A 21,059-nucleotide genomic window follows, 5' to 3' on the forward strand; every position below is an offset into this window, starting at 1 on the left:
GATGGGGGTGAAGACGGAATCACTGGGGCTCGCTGGACATCAGTCTAGCTCTAGGCTCAGTCAAGGATTCTGTCTCAAGGGAATAATGTTGAAAGTGACAAAGGGGTCCTCCTCTGGACTGTGCGTGTGCACAGGTGAGCACACCCGCATACCCTTGTGCATGTACACCGTACACACATACACTCACACATACCCAAACAGCATGCATTAGTGAACTGATGCTGTCTGAAGCTAGCACACAGAAGCCAAAGATCATGCAGACAGCCTGACCTTGGCTGAAAAGCATGTGGGAAGTGGGGGTGGGATGTCATAGGTACACACTGAAAATCCTCTCGTGCTCTCTCACGTAATAGCCTCTTACCTAACATTCTCCTGACAGAAAACCTTCCCAGAACGTATCCAGGTTAGGGCAAGCCTGCCTTCTACTAGTCCTACCATGTGAAATCTGCCTAACCCTGCAGTGTGGCCGTTGAATGCACTGATGTAGGACGTCACTTTCGTTCTGTGACTATAAACATGCATGTAACCTGCTCCATGATGGAACATGTCACTCAGCCTCCAGCACAGTCACTTATACATGCCTCTGAATATATGACCTACTTATTTCCTACATTTAGTAACTTAAGCTTTTAAATTCTGTAAAATATTTACTTGTGTTTGTGCATGTGTGTGCAAGTGTGTGTGCACACTACACACCACAGCCTGCAGAAAGTCAGTCCTCTCCCTCTACTATGTAGAGGGTCTAACTTGGGCCATCAACTTGGGGACAAGCAATTTAAATGGAGCCATCTTTATCTGCCCCCAATTTGTTTTGTTTTGTTGTTTTTCTTCGAGACAGGGCTTCTCTGTGTTGTTTTGGAGACTGTTCTGGATCTTGCTCTGTAGACCAGGCTGGCCTCAAACTCAGAGATTCACCTGCCTCTGCCTCTAGAGTGCTGGGATTAAAGGCGTGCACCACCACCACCCAGCACCCCCTAATGTTTTTAAAGATTTACTTGTGTATGTGTGTGTGTGTGTGTGTGTGTGTGTGCGTGCGCACGCACGCCTGCATAAGTTCATATGTACCACATGAGTGCAGGACCTCTAGATGCCAGAAGATGGGGTCAGATCCCCCAGAGCTAGAGTTATAGGTGTTTGTGAGCCACTGATACGGGTTCTAGGAAACCCAGGTCTTCTGTAAGAGCAGTACACACTCTTAACTACTGAGCCATCTTTCCAATACATCCCCTACCTTTCTTTTATTTTTGTGAGCGTGTGCACATGTGCATGTGTTCATGTGTGTGACTGAAGGGAACCTGTGACACAGTGTGAAGTCGGAGGAAAACCTTGGCTTCAGGCCTCGTCTCCCATCTTGGGACAGGCTTTCTCATTTGTCACATGCAAACCCAGGCTAGCTGGCCCTGGAGCTTCGGGGGAAGGCGTCTGATAGGACTTAAAACTCAAAGAACAGAAGTACCTTTAATCTGAGGACATAAAAGAATGATTGTGCCCTGGGACTTCAGGAAAGATTATTACATTTCTAGATAAAAGAATTTTTAAATAACTTTAATTACTTAAGAAAGAAAACTTGACTAAGATGTTTCCGGCTAGAAAAACTTGAAGCTGGGCACAGCAATGCACACTTTAATCCCAACTCTGAGGAGGCAGAGGCAGGAGAGTCAGAGGTTCGAGGCCATTCTCAGCTGCAATGTGAATTTGGGACCAGCCTGAGATACATGAGATCCTGTCTCAGACATGACAGGGGAGGGGGGGTGCGGGAAACGACAGAAAACTTAGGCCTTAAAGGACAGACCGTGTGCATAGCAATGAGGGTGGAGGTAGTGACAGAGAAACATGGAGAGGAGACAGAAATGTGTGTGTGTGTGTGTGTGTGTGTGTGTGTGTGTGTGTGTGTGCGCGTGCGCAGCAGAGGCCTCGACAGTGACTTGAACAGAAAGACAAGGAGAGACCCTGTTCCACACATCTGCTGCATAGATGACAACACAGTGAATAACAACATCTCTTCTGGAAGGGGACTGGGCTCCCATTTAGCCCATATTAACTGCTATGGTAACCTGGCTGTGAAAGAAGGAAACACAGGACGGTTTGATGTTTGAAATAATTCCCCAAAAAGTTGTGAATATGCAAAAGTTTAAAGTGATTGATTTAATATCTGAAAATATCTGGAAGAATAAATAAAACATTTGGGACTGGAGAGATGGTTCAGCAGTTAAGAGCGCTGCTGCTCTTCCAGTTCCCAGCATCCATATTGGCCAGCTCACAACCACCTGTAATTCCAGCTCCAGGGGATCTAACGCCCCCTTCTGGCCTCCATGGACACTGCACTCATTTGCACACACACACACACACACACACACACATACACGCCTTTGAGAATTGTGAACAATTGATTTAGGAGGCGTGACCCTAAGATTGAGCAAAGGAATGGATCCTTCCCTTGGAAGGGGCAGAAAGGCTTGGCTCGGCCACTGGAAGCTAAATACACCAGTGAGCACTCTACAGGGAGCCAGCAGCTCAGCGAGGCCGGCTGGTGGCAGTGGCTGTAATCCAAACTCTCCGCCAGGAGCACTGCCGTGAGTGGACGCCAGCCTGCTCTACCTACCAGAACAGATCGAAAGAAAAGACAGAAGGCAGGGGGAAAAGCCAGTAGCTCAAGAGGAAGAGGCAGAAATATTTATTCCCTGTGTAACACTTGGGAATAATAGCACTTAGGAAAATTACTAAAATAAATTCAAAACTATTCAAAGTCCAAAGGTGACTGCCATCTCCACTGTCTCAGAAGTCAACTCAGAAAAGGGCCTGAGCTCTGGTAAGAAGCTCTGAGCAAGTCCACGACCCTGACGTGTGGGTGCTGCGTCTGTAGCCGACTGCCTAGTGAGTGGTGTTTCTCCATGAAGTACAACTGGGAAGCTTCGCCCTCGGGACAGTGAGGGGGACCGAGAACCTTCTGGGGCCAGGCGGCTTTTGTCTTTGGAGATCCTTAACTCAGATAAGCTCAACATCCAGAGATGTCCTTCGCTTTGTTCTTCCTCTGGTGTCTCGTGTCCTTGGGATCAAAGCCTCTTTCCCTGGCACCAAACAGTGCCCACCGTGGGGTTCTGGCCATGTAATCCCTCGCACTGAACGCCTCTGAGCCTCCGCTCTCCTCGTACTTCTGGACGAGCTCCTGGAAGCGGCTGTAATCGATCCACGTCCACCACTCTCCATTGACCTTAAACTGCAAAGAAAAGTTGTCAGAAGTAAACTATGGACAAGGAAAATAGTCTAGTCCCATCTGGATCATTCCAGCTGTGCTGCCTAGTTGTATGACAATTTGGCACAAGCCAGAGTCATTTTGGAAGAAAGAACATTAACTGAGAAAATGTTCCCATCAGACTGGCCTGTGGCGTATTGTCTTAACTGATGAATGATGTGGGTGGTGCCATCCCTGGGCTGTTTGGTCCTGGAAAGTACAGGAGAGCAGGCTGAGCAAGGCGTAAGGGGCAAGCCAGTAGGCAGTACTCCTCCATGGCTATGACCAACACGCTGAAATAAACCCTTTCCTCCCAAGTTGCTTTGGGTCATGGTGTTTCATCACAGCAATAGAAACCCCGACTGAGACAAACAGCATTAACATGGGACTTGAGAGATGGCTCAGCAGTCAAGAGCATGTATTGTTCTCCCAGAAGACTGGTGCTGGGCATCTTACATCTTCCTATGACAACTCCAGTCCCAGGAGATGCTATGCCCTCTTCTGACCTCCAAGGCAATGCACCCCCTACATCAGCATACATAAATAAAAAAAGTGTTTTTTTAAAGATCAAAAAAAATGTCAAAAAGTCCCCAGTGAGAGAGCCAAGAATGTGGCTCTTGGTAGAGTGCTCTCCAAACACATATGAAGCCTTGGCTTACGTTCCCAGCACTACACAAACTGGACAGAGTGTTACACGCCAGTAACCCAAGCACTCAAGGAGGTGGCATCAGGGTGATCAGAACTTCAAGGTCAGGCTGAGCTATATAGTAAGTTCATGGCCACCCTGAACTACAAGTGACCCTTGGACAAAAAATGTTTTAAATTGCTAATAAGCCTGGTCTTCGGTACGCTTGTGTCCCTGAAGCCTGCTCTATACCATTCATGGAAGGCCCAACTGCTACTAAGGAATACTTCCTGAACTGGGCGTGGTGGCCTAAGCCTGGAGTCTCAGACCCTGGGAGACTGAGGCAGAAAGACCAGGAATCAGAGGAAAGAGCAGGTTGTATTTAGGAATAGACATACATATACACATACACATACATCATAAACATATATGCCTGTAACAATGAATGAAAACAGAGGTCATGAGTTTGAAAAGTGCAAGGAAGGGTGTATGGGAGGGCTTAGATGGGAAGGGAGATAGTTAATTGCACTATAATCTCAAAAAATAAAAAGGAAACAAATTAAAAACTTAAAAAAAAAGAGAGAGAGAGAACTTACATAAATGGGGGGGGGAGGGGTCAGGCCAATTTGGCTTACACAGTGATGCTATATTTCTGGAAAAGAGAGGGGGCTACTCCCTAAAACAGGCAGTCAAGTTTCCTGGAGCGAGGTGACTGCAGCTGACCACAGAGAGTTAAGTGTCTGGTGTCACCTGGAGTTCATAGTCAAGCTGGTTCTAACTCTCCTGCTGTGGCTGCTTTTTATCTGGTGTGTGTTTTCACCCTTCTGGTAGCAGAACATGGGGAGGGCTTTTTATTGCTAAACTTTGCTTGAGTAAAGCCTTAATCAATGGCTTCTAATTCTGAGCTGCTAAATGACTCAAGCTAGCCTTTGCATCCTAACATGCGCACACTATCTCATTAGCAGAAAGCCTCGTTAAGAATTTCAATTCAATAATGGGGAATAATCCAATTTGTACTCTCTTAAGTAAATTGCTTCTCAAAAGTCACTGTGGAATAATGGCCGAGAATGAAGAGAACAGAGAGGCAACAGAGGAGGGACCCAAGAAACTCTCCTCCCGGGGTGAAGGCTTCTCCTCCAAAGCCTCTGTCTGGCATTCATTTGTGTAAAGTTAATGCTGACCGGTGACTTGTAAACAGACAGTATTTCTGTCCCAGCGCTGCTAGGAAGACTGAGGCAGGAGAACAAGAGTTCAAGGTCAGCCAGGACTCCTCAGTGAGAGATGAGGCTCAGGGGTTAAGAGCTCGCACGTTCATGCGGAGGACAGACATAGTTCAGGTCCCGTGCTGAGTGGCTCACAACCCGACTATAACTCCAGCCTGGGGGATCCCACACCCTCTCTGGTCTCTGAAAAAAATCTTCAGGAAAAAAACAACAATAAAAGCCTAATTAATTCTATCAACCAACTGAGGCAACAGTTTCCAGTTACAGCTGAGAAAAAGTATTGAAAATGAAAAGCACAGGGTTTTCCTGGAGTTAGGACAATACTTGTTGAATTTAAATGGTTCATGGTTTACGTCAGTTAAGAGCTTTCTTGTAGACAGAGCCAAAATATGTAAAAGCTTAATTAGTCTGTTGATGAATTACGAGGTTTCCCTCTTCAAGGTTCAGTCTCTGAAACGCTGCCTCAAGGCTTCCTACATGCTACAGCCCGAGGCCTAAACTCTCATCCTCACTTTCCAAGACGCTACCCGGGAGTTCTCCAGTCCTGCACCAGACACGATGGAGCACACCTGTAATCCTGCAACTCAGGAGGTAGAGGCAGGAAGAGTGGGAGTTCAAGGTCACCCTCGGCTACATGGTGAATTCCAAGTGGAGGCCAGCCTGGCCTACATGAAATCCTGCCTAAAAAAAAAAAAAAAAAAAAAGAGTGCAGCTGGGAGATGGATGCCCAGTAGTTAAAAGCACCTGCCCCTCTTGCAGAGAACCCATGTTTGGTTCCCAGCACCCATATTGGAAAGCTCACAACCACTTGTAACTCCAGCCCCAAGGGTCCTCTGGTCTCCACCGGCACCTGTACCCATATGTACATACCCGCCCCCCACACACACACATCATTAAAAACAAGTCATTAGCAAACAAAAAGTAAGAAATACAGGGTTCCTTGTTGTGCACAGGCTCAGAGAGACGGAAGGACCTGTTTAGAGTATAGCAGTGGTTCTCAACCTGGGGGCGCAACCCCTTCGGGGTAGAATGACCCTTTCCAGGGGTCACATACCAGAGATCCTGCATATCAGATATATAAATTATGATTCATAACAGTAGCAAAATTAGTTATGAAGTAGTAACACAAATAATGTTATGGCTGGGGGGTCACTACAGCATGAGGAACTGTATTAAAGAGTCGCAGCATTAGGAAGGTTGAGAACCACTGGATTAGAACCATAAAGCCTTTTTTTTTTAGCCCAGCCAACATTAAATATATTTATATTATTTAGAGTTGAGTCTGTTCTCTCTCTCACACACACAACAACAAGCTATTTGCAATGCATCTCATCTGCAATTCCCAGAGGCAGTTTGCAAACTTAGGCACCAGCAGCTGTGCTAGCAGTGCCCTAAAAGCGTATCTGGTCCGGAGTGGAAGGAACCACTTGCACAGACAGGACTATTAGAAGCTAAACGGGACTGATGACGATTCTGATTCCCAGTTGCTAAGGACACAACCAGAGGACCAAGCTGATGTGGATGTAGGTTTGGGCCACCGTGACAAGGTACCTCAGACTGGGCAGCTGAGTGACAGAATTGTTTTGGAGGTCTAAGCCATGATCAGGTCCCTGTGAGTCTGGCCTCTGGGGAGGACCGTCTTCCTGGCTGGCAAACAATGCCCCCTCACTGTGTCAACACAGGCTTTCTCCCTGTGTGCAGGCTGTTCAGTGTCTGTCCTTGTAAGGACAGGCCCTATCAGATCAGCCTGATCTCACAACTTCATCCAACCCTTGGAGGCTGGCCCCATCTTTAATACAGTCACACTGGGGGATTAGAAACTCAACACAAATGAATTTGGGGAATGGGGGACACAAAATTCCCTCCAGAGTATGGGTGATCTTGAGATTAATGCTGAGCCACTAGGCCTCAAGGATCAAACTCTATCTCCACACTCAAGACAAGCTGAGGTCAAGGAGCTCAGACAAGTCCAACAGTTTCACACGAAGGTAGCAGCTAAAAGGGCAGTGTTTAGCAGGAGCGATACAAACTGTGCAGGAAGACAGCTGTGTCAACAGGGAAACAAAGCTCCAGGCTGCAAGATGTGAGGGGAAGTGTCCTAAGACACGGGGTCATCCACCTCAGGGCCTCCACAAACCCCACATGAAGGGAAGAGGCAAATCTAGGCAGAACTGTGAAGAAACTCAAAAGGTCAGATGATCTATGACAGTGTGGTCAGGACCAGCCCTGACTAAACAGCCAGGCTGCTCTAGACAGTTCCAGCCAGGGAGGCCAGATGCGCAGACATGAGTATCTGCCATGAGGGGGGAAAAAAAAAAAATCAAACCTCACCCAGCTGTTTTCTCACCTTTCACCCAGGGAAAATCCCCTACACAGCATGAGATCTTTATTATTATAAACGTTCTACAGAAATCTACATAACACATCAGCTATGGACTGAGCCCAAGACCCGAATCCCAACACCTGCACCAGGAGAAATTAATTTCATAATATTTTAAAATCTTTATGGCATTTGTTTATTGGGAGGTGGGAGTGCTTGTGTGTGGAGGTCAGAGGACAACTTGAAGGAAGTCAGTTCTCTCCATCCACCCTGTGAGTCCCAAGAGACAGGTCAGCAAGCCTGGTGGCAAGTGCCTTTACCCCCTGAGCCCTTTCTCTGGTCCCAGATTATTTTGTTGTCTGATGTCTCTGATCTTGCTGGTTTAAGATGACTCATCCAGTTGTAAGCCCAGAGGGAGACAAGTATCAAAAGAGATTGCTTCACAGGGAGCTGACCCACATTTCTACTTCAACACATACTAGTATCCAGAAGGCAATTTGCAAACATAGGAGAGGGGATTCCAGTGCACAAGACCCTCCCCACCAATTCTGAATAGGAAACACACCAGAAGACACGGAGCCAGAGATAAGATGGCCTGGGATTTGATCCCACTCTGCAAGAGCTTCTGGACTTTTCTTCACAGGTGTGGACACCATGTGGACACCAGAACACACCGGAACACCACAGCAGGCTATTTCAGAGGGAGAGGCCCTGGTGTTGGATATTTGCTGGACTGAGAGCTCACAGTCTCTGAGTCTGGCCACGTTATGTTCCTTTTTCTTGTGTCATAGCAGATGGAGTGGTGGGGCTTCCTCTCTGTGCAGCTAAACACAATCAACCAGTCAATCACTATCCTTTACCCTTACCCCCTCCTCCCTCTGTTTTTGAGCCAGGGTCTCTCCACATAGCCTTGGCTGGCTGGAACTTGCTATGTAGACTGGGCTGGCTTCAAACTCACAGAGATCCTCCTGCCTCCATCCCCTCAAGAGTGGATTCAGGTGTTCACCACCATCATGCTCGGCTTAAAGCACAGCTTCTCTGAATGTGCTGCCTGGGGCCTCCCTGGAACTTCTTTCCGGTGTCATAGACAACCAATCAGCTTTTTCCCCAAGTGTCTTCAGGACATAATAAAAGAACAAATACTAAAATACCCCATGAAGGGTCCCATCACCACACCCTCTCACCCCAGCTACTGAAAAGTCCAAGGAGAAGGTAGATGATCACACTAAGAGCTGAACCACCTACCACAAGGAAACAGCTCCTGTGACACTGTGCCAGGCCAGCTGCCCACAGCCTGGCTCTCCAACTTTCACCATCACTGAACCATCTATCTTACAACTCAGGACATCCCCATGGTGCTTCTAAAACTCAGATCTGATTCTGTGCAGTGTGTACTTGTTGGTATGTGTGTGTGTGTAGGCAGAGAGCTATGTGGGGTGTCCTTCACTCTCCACCTTATATTTTGACAGAACCTCTTACGGAAGCAGGAGCTCACCAGTTGGCTAGGCTGACCGGCCGAGGAGCTTTCACTAGAACTGCATTCAAGTCTGTGTCCATCTGGCCCTCACCGCTCTCCTTTCCCCACAGCGCCCTCCTGACATCTAGCCGCCAGAATCCGGTCTCACATCTCTCCTCAGGCCTCTGCTCAGACTGTTTGCTGCCTCAATTCTTCCTTCCTTGGCCATTTTAGGAGCAGTTGAAACAGCAACCCCCCTGCGAAGGCCCCTCTGCTCTATCCTAGTCTGCCTTCACAGCCCTGAATGATGGAGCTGGGCACATTCCCCCCTTTAATGACTGTCTCGGACTGGGGGCTTGCCACACAGGGAGGAGTGGGAAGAAACGAATCCCCCAAGTCATCTTCTGAGCACTGCGATGTGCGCATACATGTGCACATGCTTGCTCATGCTCCCCCCCCCCCCCCACACACACACGCCATTTAAAAGCAATGCCATTAGTAACTGTCTTTTTTCCGTTGAAGCCTCTGGAAGGCGGGGCCTCTTTCATCCCTCTTCATATTCTTTTTGTTGTTTTTAAATGTGTACAGGTGTTTTACCCGTATGAATTTCTGCACCCTCAGAAGGCAGAACAGGGAGTCTGATCCCCTAGACTGGAATTGTAGGCTACTGTAAACCACCCTGTGTGCCAGGACGGAAGTGGGGTACTCTGAACGAGCAGTGCTCTTAGCCAGTCACTCCATCCCCTCCTTCATATTCCTCAGCACAGCCGCCCCAGACACGCACACGCACTGGACACACGGTAAGGAAGAGAGAACAGGCCCCTCAGACTCTGTCCTTCAGTCTTCAGGACTGACCTTGGTAATTCATTGGAGCTAAGGGCAGACCATTTTGTTTCTTTGACCCTTTATTCTCCCAGGATGCATGCTTTCTAAATGGCCAAGTCTGCGACAGACCAAGGGTCACAGGCACACAATCTGACTGCAATCAAAACATCTCAGGATTGAGCCTGGAGTGGGTGAGATTTTTTACTCGGGTTCTATGTGTCATTAGGCTGAGCAACTGTTCAGAGCCGCTGAGATCAGGGAGCAGGGAATCCTTCGCACTTAAATTAAGCTTGATTTACTTCCCAAAACATCTATGTGGGGAGCTAGAGAGATGGCTCAGAGGTTAAGAGCACTAGCTGAGACCTGGGTCCTGTTCCCAGCACCCATGTGGTGGCTCACAACCATCTATAACTTCTGTTCTACGGTCCAACTCCCTCTTCTGACTTGCAAGGGTACCAGGCACACATGTAGCAAACACTCAGACACATGAAAATAAATAAATCTAAACAAATAAACAAAAATCTTGACAGAATCTATGTGAAAGAGGTATCCTACACCCGGTCTTTACCACTTTTCTGGTAAAAGGTCTGCTCTTATTACCTGATGACTTTATCATATAATTCAGTGGCTTTTAATGCAGTCACAAAGTTGAGTGACGACACCATTGTACAAATTCAGAAAGCTTGCATCACCCCAAAAGAAGCCCCAAACCTGACCAGTCCATTCTTTCTCCAGCCTCTGGCAATCATCTATCTGCTTCCTGTTTCTGTGGGTTTGCCTAGTCTGTGCATTTCCTATAAATGGGAGCATGCTGTGCTGCGGGTGGCCCTTGGTGTCTAGCATGGTTCACTTAGAACTTACATCTTCAAGGGTTGGCCACACCCAGTACCAATAAACTCTATCATGGAGCTCTCCCTCGGCTCTACGTCTATTTTTTTAGTTAAGTTTAGTTTTCAAGACAAGGTTTCTCTGTCCTGTCTTGTAGTCCTGTTTGTCCTGGATCTCGCTCTACAGACCAGGCTGGCCTCAAACTCAGAGATCTGCCTGCCTCTGCCTCCCGAGTGCTCAGATTAAAGGCGTGTGCCATCAATGCCCAGCTCATTTTTTAAAAAAGGATTTTTTTCCTTTGGTAGAGTATGTAGGTACATGTGTGTATGCACACACAGGGAAGCCAGAGGACAACCTCAAATGTTTGCTCAGGCACCATCCACCCTGTTTGTTGAGACAGGGTCTCTCACTGAACCTGGAGTTCACCAAGTAGTTAGGCTGGCTGGCTAGCAAGCACTGGGGATCCATCCAACTGCCTCCACCTCCCCAGCATTGGGATTACAAGTGTGTACCACACCAAGCTGTTCCTACGTGAGCGCTGGGATTGAACAAAGGGGCTCAGGCCTTAACCAACTGAGCCATCTCTCCAGTCCAAAACAGGATTTCTTTAATGAAGAATCTGAATAACAACTTAGGCAGGGTTGGCACCATGGGCCTCAGGTATCCACATACACCTCAACCCTCCCACTCATAGACCCAGGACTTCATATCACTCTGAGCTGAATCCCAGATTATTTCTTTGTAAATATTTTAGGAAAGACATAATCGTCATGACAGCTCTTGCTAGGCAAGCGCTCTACCACTGAGCTAAATCCCCAACCCTATTTTTTTAAATAATTTATTTTCATTTTATGTTTATTGGTGTCTTGCCTGCATGAATGTCTATGTGAGGGAGGGTGTCAGATCTTGGGAGTCACAGTTTGTGAGCCCCCATGTGGTGTTCAGGGCCTTCTGTTGTTGTTCTAGTTTTTTTCGAGACAGGGTTTCTCTGTGAAGCTTTGGTGCCTGTCCTGGATCTTGCTCTGTAGCCCAGGCTGGCCTCGAACTCACAGAGATCCACCTGGCTCTGCCTCCCAAGTGCTGGGATTACAGACGTGCACCACCACCACCTGGGGTTCAGGCCTTCTTAATGCTTGTATTAGGAAAGACAGTGGATGAGTGAACATCCACTTCATCAAGGGAGGGCAAAACGAAAAGGGAAAAGAAGAAAGGAGGAAGAAGGGGGGGGGGGACGCGCACACGCTAGACTCCTCTTACCTTTTTGTGTCCAATCAGGAGGCAGTTGGAGTGCTCGTGTTCACAGGCAATTTCATAGTCGGGAAGCAGATCCACCAGCTCCTGGACGAACCGGACCACTTCCTCGTGCCAAGGCACGTTAGCCATGGTGAGGCTACTGGCTGCACTCTCCCCACAGTAGGTCACGCCCTGTGGGAAGGACGGCGGTTACAACCTCTCTGTGGGTCCATTACCAAGTGGACTGAGTTGAGGAGACAGACCACTGGACCCGGCTATGAGAACGTCTTCAGAAAAGGCTAACTGAGGTGGGAGCCACACTGAATGCGGGTGGTACCATCAATGGGCTGCGGTCCTCGACTGAATAAAAAGGAGGAAGTGAGCTGAGCCCCAGCACCCTCACTGCTTCCAGACTGTGGATGTCATGTGACCAGCTGCCTCACACTCTTGTCACCAGAACTTCCTGTGGTGACACAGGAACCATGATGTGAGCCTTTCCTTCCTAAAATCGCTTCTGTAAGGTATTTTCTCACCTTACTATGAAACGAGTAACTACTACAGATCCCACTGAAATTCTAAAAGGAGATAACTAATCTTCAGACGGAGTCTGTCTATGTGGCACAGGCTGGCCTACAATTTGTGTAGAAATCCTCCTGTCTCTGTCCAGGCACTGGGATTACACATGTGTATCACCATACCAAACTTGTGATATGATTATAGTATGGTTTTTAAAAAAGATTTATTTATATTTCATGCCTGGGAATCTTCACCTGCATGTATTTATGCACTCCGCACGCATGCCTGGTGTTTGTGGAATCCAGAAAAGGGCGCTGGATCCCCTGGAGCTGGAGCTACAGACAGTCATGAACCACCAACATGGGCACTGGGAACTGAGTTTAGGTCCTTGGCAAGAGCAGCAAGAGCTCTGAACTGCTAAGCCATCTCTCCAGTCCCACTGAGTGTGAACTTTATAAAAATAAAGTATTATATATTATACAGACTGAGCAGGTTATATTTAGGAATATACACGTATATATTTTATCGTCACATAACAATAATGAATGAAAAAGAGGCCATGAATTTGAGAGTAAGAAAGAATATGTGAGAGCGCACAAGGAGGAAAAGGGAAAATCATATAATTATATTATAACCTCAAAAATAGAAGAATTAAAGATAAATAATTATCACACCAAAAAAGCATTTGTGGATTTACACACGAGCCTTCCTTATTTTGCCAACGTTGAAACTCCTATTAAGTATAACTGTAGTGAGATGAGGTAGCTTCTAATTCTTTTTGTTTTGTTTTGTTTTGTGGTTTTTGTTTTGTGTGTGTGTGTGTGTGTTGTTTTGTTTGTTTGTTTTTTTGTTTTTGGGTTTTCTGAGACAGGGTTTCTCTGTGTAGCTTTGTGCCTTTCCTGGAACTCACTTGGTAGCCCAGGCTGGCCTCGAACTCACAGAGATCCGCCTGCCTCTGCCTCCCGAGTGCTGGGATTAAAGGCGTGCGCCACCACTGCCCAGCAGCTTCTAATTCTTGACCCCTTCCTGTGAAGCCAGACACATCCCCCAAGTCTCCTCAGTCCTCCACTTGGCAAATTACAGAGTGGGAAACGATTCTTCTCCAACCAGATGGTATATCTTCAGACATCTCCAGGTCAGACCTTTTGGGTTTGGCTTTGAGACGCTCAGGTGTCCCAGGCTAGCCTCAAATTCAGCCTGCAGTCTGGTGAGCCTGCGCTCCTGATGTTCCCAACTCTACTGCCTGAGTGCCGGGATGACAGCTGTGGCCACCACGCCCAGCTCAGAAGTGGACTTTCTCAACCGCTGGCTTCCATATTCTAGACACGACTAAAACAGAAGGGCATGGGCACTGCCGACAAGCTAGCCCAGCAGTGACGGCTCACGCCTTTAAATGCTAACCCCAGCAGAGGTCAGCAGAAGTAGCCTGGTCTACAAGCAGGATCCAGGCCAGCCAGGGCTGTTACACAGAGAGAAACCCTGTCTTGAAAACCAAAAACCAAACCAAACCAAAAACCCTGTCCTGATACAAACACACACACACACACACACACACACACACACACACACACACACACACACACACCATGTGAGAGGCACAACCACATCAGAGTAAAAAGAAAAGCCCAGCCTACCAACGAGCCTTAGGTAACCCGCCCCTACAGATGGCAGTTCACAGGGACTGCGGACACTGTACCCAAATGCCCTCCGCTGAGTGCTAACTACCCACAGCCCCGCTTCCTTAGACTAAATGGGGAAATGGCCTCTGTTTGCTCAGGGATTTGGAGAACTCATTAGGCTGAGCTGCAGTGGATTTTAAAAAGCAATGGTAACACAGTTCAAGCCATCATTAGGAAAATCAAGTTGGAAAACTGTGCTACTAACCCGGATGCTCAAAGGACAGTGAGAGGGCTTACAGACGGGCGGGTCATCAGATTTCCATGCTGCTATAATATACGAGTTATGCAACTGTGTGGAAAAGCTATCTCAGAGGAACTTCCTGTTAACATTTAAAAGATCCCCGAAGCACAGAGCTCTCAGACCAGCTCTTACATTCATTACTATGATTGAGGAAGACATTTTAATATTTTATTACTCAGCAATAACAAATCATGAGATGCTAAGGGGGACTCGGTGTGAAGATGGACTGTATGCTGCAGTTCATTAAAACCCTCAGTGTCTGCTCTTGTAGCCCAGGCTGGCTTCCATTGCCCTGTGTAGCCAAGGATGATCCTAAACTCCAGCCCCTCCTTCCCACATGCAGGTTGACAGGCATGAGCCACCAATCCTGGCTCCTGCAGTGCTGGGGATGGACGGGGCTTTTTGTGCCTGCCAGGCCAGCACTCCACCAGCAGAGACCACAGCCGCCCTGAACTGTCTGCTCTCTAATAACCACGAACCAACGGTTAAGTGGGAGTTAAGCAACTATGTCAACGTGGCTGGATTCATCCCCGAGGGATGTGTGTGAAGGTGTTAAACGAGGAGGGAAGCCCTGAGTGTGGGTGGCGCCATCCTAGGGGCGGAGGACCCAAACTGAATAAAAAGGAAGGCCACAAAGATGGCTCAGTTACAAGTGCTTTGTCATCATGCCCAAAGACCCGAGTTGATCCCCAAGTCACACGCTAGGGGAATACTGACTCCCCAAACCTGACCTTACTGTTGGAACATGGCCCAGGAACAGAGAGGTGTGAGGGGAGTTCTGGGGCTCGTAAGAAAACAAGTGTCTTGTGACCTCAGTGTCCTCACAAACACGGACTTGTTCTTGGAACGTGCTTTTGCTCCCCTCCCAGGTAAAGCTGACAGGAGGGAGTTTACGTCAGACAGTCCATGACACCTGGCTATTGTGGTTGGTTTATACGCCTCTAGGAAAAACATGCTTTGCCATGTACATACGTCTTGTCCTTGTGGTTCTATGCAGCTTGAACTCATGAGAACGTTACTCATGTGGCCTGTCTTAACCCTCCGAGTAGAAACTGTCTGATGCTCTGAATCAAGCTGGCCAGTGCACGAGACTTTAGTCCGCCTCCTGTTTAGGCTCCACTCTCCCAGGTCCAGCTGCCTTGAGAGCTTAAGGTAAACACATTTTCAAATGACTCTCTCCCTCTCCCCCTCCCTCCCTCTCCCCCTCCCTCCCTCCCTCCCCCCCCCTCCCTCTCTCTCTCTCTCTCTCACACACACACACACACACACACACACACACACACACACACACACAAATGTATTTTCTTAAGTAAGGAAAAAAGGTTGAGTGTGGTAGGCCATACCTTTATTCCTACATTCCGAAGGCAGCGACAGGCTCTGTGAGTTTAGAGCTAGCCTTGTCTACATAGTGCATTCCAGGCCAGCCAGGCTACACAGTGTAGTAAGACCCTTCCTCCAAAAATGAATGAATGAATGAATGAATGCATGAATGAATGAATGAAAATTAAACTGAGATTAAATTAAAAAGAAACAAAGGAGAAAGCCATCGAAATGCTAGTGTTCATCTTTCTGCTTACTGATTCAACCAGATGTAAACAGGCAGCCCCACACTCCCACTATCAAGCCTTCCCCTTGATGATGAACTATATATAAGTAGCTCCTCAGATCATGCATACACACACACACACACACACACACACACACACACACTCACGCACGCACGCACATGCACACGCACACATACATGCCCTCCTGTAAATGGCCTCTTACAGAGTATCTGGATGCAGCAACAAGAAAAACAACTGATCAGGCATCACTACCAGCCCGAGTAACCGGCAATCTCCTGACCTTGACCATAACCCTGTGTGTGCGCAGTGAGGGGAGATGCTTACTCACTTTGCTCCACTAGGTTGGAGTCCTGTGAACAGTTTTGGTGCTAACGGAGGGTAGCTTTAAAAACATCACTTGACAACAGTAATTACCAAGCCCTTCCTGGTCTCCGCAGAGAGCGCAAACAGGACTTCCTACGAACAGGCTCGGTGATTCAAGTTTTCAATGCAGCAGATGTTTGTAACGTGAAGCACATTTTTACCAACAAACAGGCAGATAATGAGGGCTGAGAATCTCAGGCTCACAAATGAAGGCCCCATTCAAGCCTAATGAGGCTAAAATACATGTTAATTTACAGGGAATATAAAAGAAAAAAATATTTTACCAGTCTGGCAATGAAAGAAAAGAGGAAATCAATATAATGAAGAGATAGCATCTACTGATTTATTTCATATAAAGTGCCTAATGGGAGGCAGTGTAAACATTTACTGGATCCAGGCACAGACTATCCCGCTGAATTCTCACACAAACAAACCTCTTGAAGGATTACTATTTTAAGGCAGGTAGGGGGTGGGGGGTGCATACCTACAATCCCAGCTCTTGGGGAGCTGAGACAAAAGAGAGAGAGATTCCAGACCAGATTGGGCTCCAGAGCCAGACACCTGCCTCTGAGAATAAACAATATTGTCATTCTAATTGAGGACAGATAGTTTAGTTTGAAAGGCCACACTGGCACATGTGGAATTTGTGTATCGAAATGTGAGCAAGCTGGCTCAGCCAGGTCGGGCGCTTCCTGCCAAGCCTGACCACCTGAGCTGGGTCCCTGGAACCCGCAAGAGGAAGAGGAAAAGCATTCCCACAAGCCGTGGGCTGACCTCCCCACGCACCGTGGTTAGGATGGGGAACACGCACACATACGTACACACATGCATATGTACATTAAAAAGAACAAACCTGTGATGCTTGCCCTCCTCAGCCTCACAGATCATGGAAAGACAAAGAAGGTAGGAAAAGACAGCGTCTCTTCATCTGGCTTGGTCAGTAAAACAAGACATAATGCAAAAAGAAGAACTGGATAGGAACCATGTCTGAAACACATCTGAAGACATACGTGCTTCTAGTCTTTGGTATCTGTGTGTTTGTTTGTTCACTGTGTATGCAGAGGTCAGAGGACAACTCACTGGGGTTGGCTCTCTTTTTCCACCTAGGGTGTAAGCTCAGGTCACCAGGCTTGGTGGCAAGCATCCTGCTGAGCCATCTCCTTGGCCCTTGTTTTTGTTTTTTGCTTTTTTGAGACATGTGGTCTAGGGTAGTCTGGAGTCACGGTAGCTGAAGGTGACCCTGAACTGCTGATCCTCTTGCATCTCCCGGTGCTGGAATTACAGTGTATGCCATCACGCCCAGCTTGCTTCTACCTTAGAATCCTAGAAATGAATGTTAAGAAGACAAGCAGCGTAACTGGAACACGGTGATAGGCGGGCACAGCACTGGGTGTGCAGGGCCCGGGGCCTTGGGCACGGCATAGCCTGGGCCCAATGTGGGCACATGTGCCTATGTCTGCTGTACTGTTAGGCCTGAACCAAACCTCCCCCGGCTCAAAGGGAGACTTTTCCCTTTTGCCAAGTAAGGGTAGTCCTACTCAAAGCTTCTGGGTACTAGGCTCTGTCCACGGGGAGAGCGTTCCCTCTACACACTCCCCGGCGGTGAAAGCTGTCTTCTGTCCTTTTAGGCTGGGGGCCCTCCTGAAGCAATGGAATATGGTGCACACACCCTCTTGTCCTCAGACCCTGAGGGTCCCATTTACCCACACTAAGGCACTTCATCTAACAGATAAACACACTTCACTTTAGGGGTGTGGGGGGTCGTTAATCCTAGCCTGTCATACTGGTTCTCAACAAAGGAATTTTGGATACCCTTCCTTCTCCCCACCCCCTGTCTTAACAACTCCTTAGCCTCCACTGGTTTTCTTTCAAAGATTTTATTTTTAGTTATGGAAATGTGTGGCTATGTGTACCTGAGCATAGCACCTATAGATGCCAAAAGCAGGTGTCAGATCCCCTGGAACTGGAATTAAAAGTGAGCTGCCAGATGTGGATGCTGGGAACTGGACCCAGGTCCTCTGCAAGAGCAGTATGCAACCTTAACCACAGAGCCGTCTCTCTAGCCTCTTCTACTGGATTTGTTTTATACACTGAGTATCACTCTGTAGCCCAGGCTGACCTCAAACTCTGCCTGGGCCTCGAAGTCACCACCACAGCACAGACACTGCCTTTTCAGATATTAACTATCTGAACCCTACTGAGCAGGAAAGCTTATCTTCTCACCCACTGACTTACCTTTAATTGGTTGCTGTCTGTGTGCTTGAAGTGCTGGGCACAGAACCCAGGGCCTCACAGGTCCCAGGCAAGCACTTTGCCAGCAGGCCATGTTCTCATCCCATTTCAGGATGCGACAGTGCACACCTGGACCCCCAGCCCAGGGGAGGCTGAGACAGAGGACCAGTAGACGAGATAAGCCTGGGCTACACAATGAATCCAAAGCCAGCCTGGGCAACTTAGCAAAACCCTGCTTCAAAATAGTGAGAGAGACGGGCAGTGGTGGCGCACACCTTTGGTCCCAGCACTCAAGAGGCAGAGCCAGAGGGATCTCTGTGAGTTCAAAGCCAGCCTGGTATACAGAGAAAGATCTAGGACAGGCACCAAAACGACACAGAGAAACCCTGTCTCAAAACCCCCCCCCCCCCAAAAAAAAATAGTGAGAGAAAGGGCTTAAGAGACAGTTGAGTGGTACGGACTCTAACTGATCTTTGTCTTTCGGGGAGGACATGCTCACGGCCAGCCTGTTCCTTGCGGAGTCCCAGGGAGAACTCCAGGTCTCCACAGAGACAGCCATGAGCCCATGCCTACTGCCCCACGATTCACAACAGCCAGCATGCGGAATCAGCTCAGGTGTCTGTCACCAGATGAATAGGGGAAGGAAATGTGGTCTAAGGGGCTGGTGGCATGGTTCAGTGGGTAAAGGGGATTGCTACAAAGTCTGACAGCTCGAATTTGATCTTCGAGTCCGCATGGTGGAAGGAGAAAACTGTCCTCTGCCCTCCGAGTGACACGGAATGTCACTGCTGCTGGACCATACATTTCTGTAAGGATTTTAAATGATCCAGTCTCTCAAGACAGCTCATTTTACTTTTATGGACTAAAATACCATGCCCAGGTCTCCAATCACCTCTATCAGATTTCTCCTTGAGTATTTTCGTGAGGGCTGATACAAGTAGTACCGGAAATATTGTTGAGTATGGGGATAAAACAACCGAGTGGGAAGGTGCTTGAAAGAAATATGAGCTTGAAACACAGCCTTCTCTATTTCTGAGTCCTATGAACAGACGCCAAACACACAAAAACCCCAGCACGGAAATTCACTGTCTAACAAGCAGCCATCTTTCTTCAAAACCCAGCAATTACTACTATCAGTAAATAACCACCACTAATACCGTGGGGGCATGGCTAGAATCCCAGCACTTGGGGAGTGGAGGCAGAAGGAAGGATCAGGGGTTCAAGGTCATCCTTGGCTGCATGGTATAACGTCTATAGAAGATCCTGTCTAAAAGAAAATTATAATAATATTTGATGATATTTTTTTCAAATTGTAAAATGTTCACTATAGGAAACATGACTTCAAAAGAAAGGGAAGAAGGGAAGGTGGGAAGGGAAGAGGGGGAGGAGGGAAGGGAAGAGGGAAGAGGGAGAGGAGGGAAGGGAAGAGGGAGAGGAGGAAGGGAAGAGGGAGAGGAGGGAAGGGAAGAGGGAGAGGAGGGAAGAGGGAGAGGAAAGAAGGGAAGAGGGAGAGGAGGGAAGAGGGAGAGGAGGGAAGGGAAGAGGGAGAGGAGGGAAGAGGGAGAGGAAGGAAGAGGGAGAGGGAGAGGAGGGAAGGGAAGAGGGAGAGGAGGGAAGGGAAGAGGGAGAGGAGGGAAGAGGGAGAGGGAGAGGAGGGAAGGGAAGAGGGAGAGGAGGGAAGGGAAGAGGGAGAGGAGGAAGAGGGAGAGGAGGGAAGGGAAGAGGGAGAGAGGGAAGAGGGAGGGAGAGGAGAAGGGAAGAGGGAGAAGGAGGGGAAGAGGGAGAGGAGGGAAGAGGGAAGAGGAGAGAGGGAAGAGGGAGAGGAGGGAAGGGAAGAGGGAGAGGAGGGAAGGGAAGAGGGAGAGGAGGGAAGGGAAGAGGGAGAGGGAGGAAGGGAAAGAGGGAGAGGAGGGAGAGGGAGAGGAGGGAGAGGGGAGAGGGAGGGAAGGGAAGAGGGAGAGGAAGGGAAGAGAGGAGAGGAGAGAAGGGAAGAGGGAGGGAGAAGGGAAGAGGGAGAGGAGGGAAGAGGGAGAGGAGGAGAAGGGAAGAGGGAGAGGAGGGAAGGGAAGAGGAGAGGAGGGAAGGGAAGAGGGAGAGAGGAGGGAGAGGGAGAGGAGGGAAGGGAAGAGGGAGAGGAGGGAAGGGAAGAGGGAGAGGAGAGAAGGGAAGAGGGAGAGGAGGGAAGGGAAGAGGGAGGAGGGAGGGAAGAGGGAGAGGAGAGAAGGGAAGAGGGAGGGAAGGGAAGAGGGAGAGGAGGGAGGGGGAGAGGAAGGGAAAGAGGGAGAGGAGGGAAGGGAAGAGGGAGAGGAGAGAAGGGAAGAGGGAGGGAAGGGAAGAGGGAGAGGAGGGAAGAGGGAGAGGAGGGAAGAGGGAGAGGAGAGAAGGGAAGAGGGAGAGGAGGGAAGGGAAGAGGGAGAGGAGGGAAGAGGGAGAGGAGGGAAGGGAAGAGGGAGAGGAGGGAAGGGAAGAGGGAGAGGAGAGAAGGGAAGAGGGAGAGGAGGGAAGGGAAGAGGGAGAGGAGGGAAGGGAAGAGGGAGAGGAGGGAAGGGAAGAGGGAGGAGGGAAGGGAAGAGGGAGAGAGGAGGGAAGAGGGAGAGGAGGGAAGGGAAGAGGGAGAGGAGAGAAGGGAAGAGGGAGAGGAGGGAAGGGAAGAGGGAGAGGAGAGAAGGGAAGAGGGAGAGGAGGGAAGGGAAGAGGGAGAGGAGGGAAGAGGGAGAG

The 21,059-nt window shown here is 48.6% G+C and overlaps 1 protein-coding gene across 1 annotated transcript in view; it reads right to left on the reverse strand.

Moving 5' to 3' along the window:
* Positions 1-2,651: 2,651 nt before the first annotated feature.
* Positions 2,652-21,059, reverse strand: part of LOC118572739 (S-adenosyl-L-methionine-dependent tRNA 4-demethylwyosine synthase TYW1) — an 84,205-nt gene continuing 65,797 nt past the window's right edge. The window contains exons 15-16 of the mRNA XM_036172555.1: positions 11,767-11,934; positions 2,652-3,217 (exon numbers count right to left, since the gene is read on the reverse strand). Coding sequence (XP_036028448.1) covers positions 2,996-3,217; positions 11,767-11,934 — 390 coding nt within the window. The 3' untranslated portion in view covers positions 2,652-2,995. The remainder of the gene's footprint in view (positions 3,218-11,766; positions 11,935-21,059) is intronic.

The sequence above is a fragment of the Onychomys torridus genome, chromosome 22 (assembly GCF_903995425.1).
Source record: "Onychomys torridus chromosome 22, mOncTor1.1, whole genome shotgun sequence".
Classification (NCBI taxonomy): Eukaryota; Metazoa; Chordata; class Mammalia; order Rodentia; family Cricetidae; genus Onychomys; species Onychomys torridus.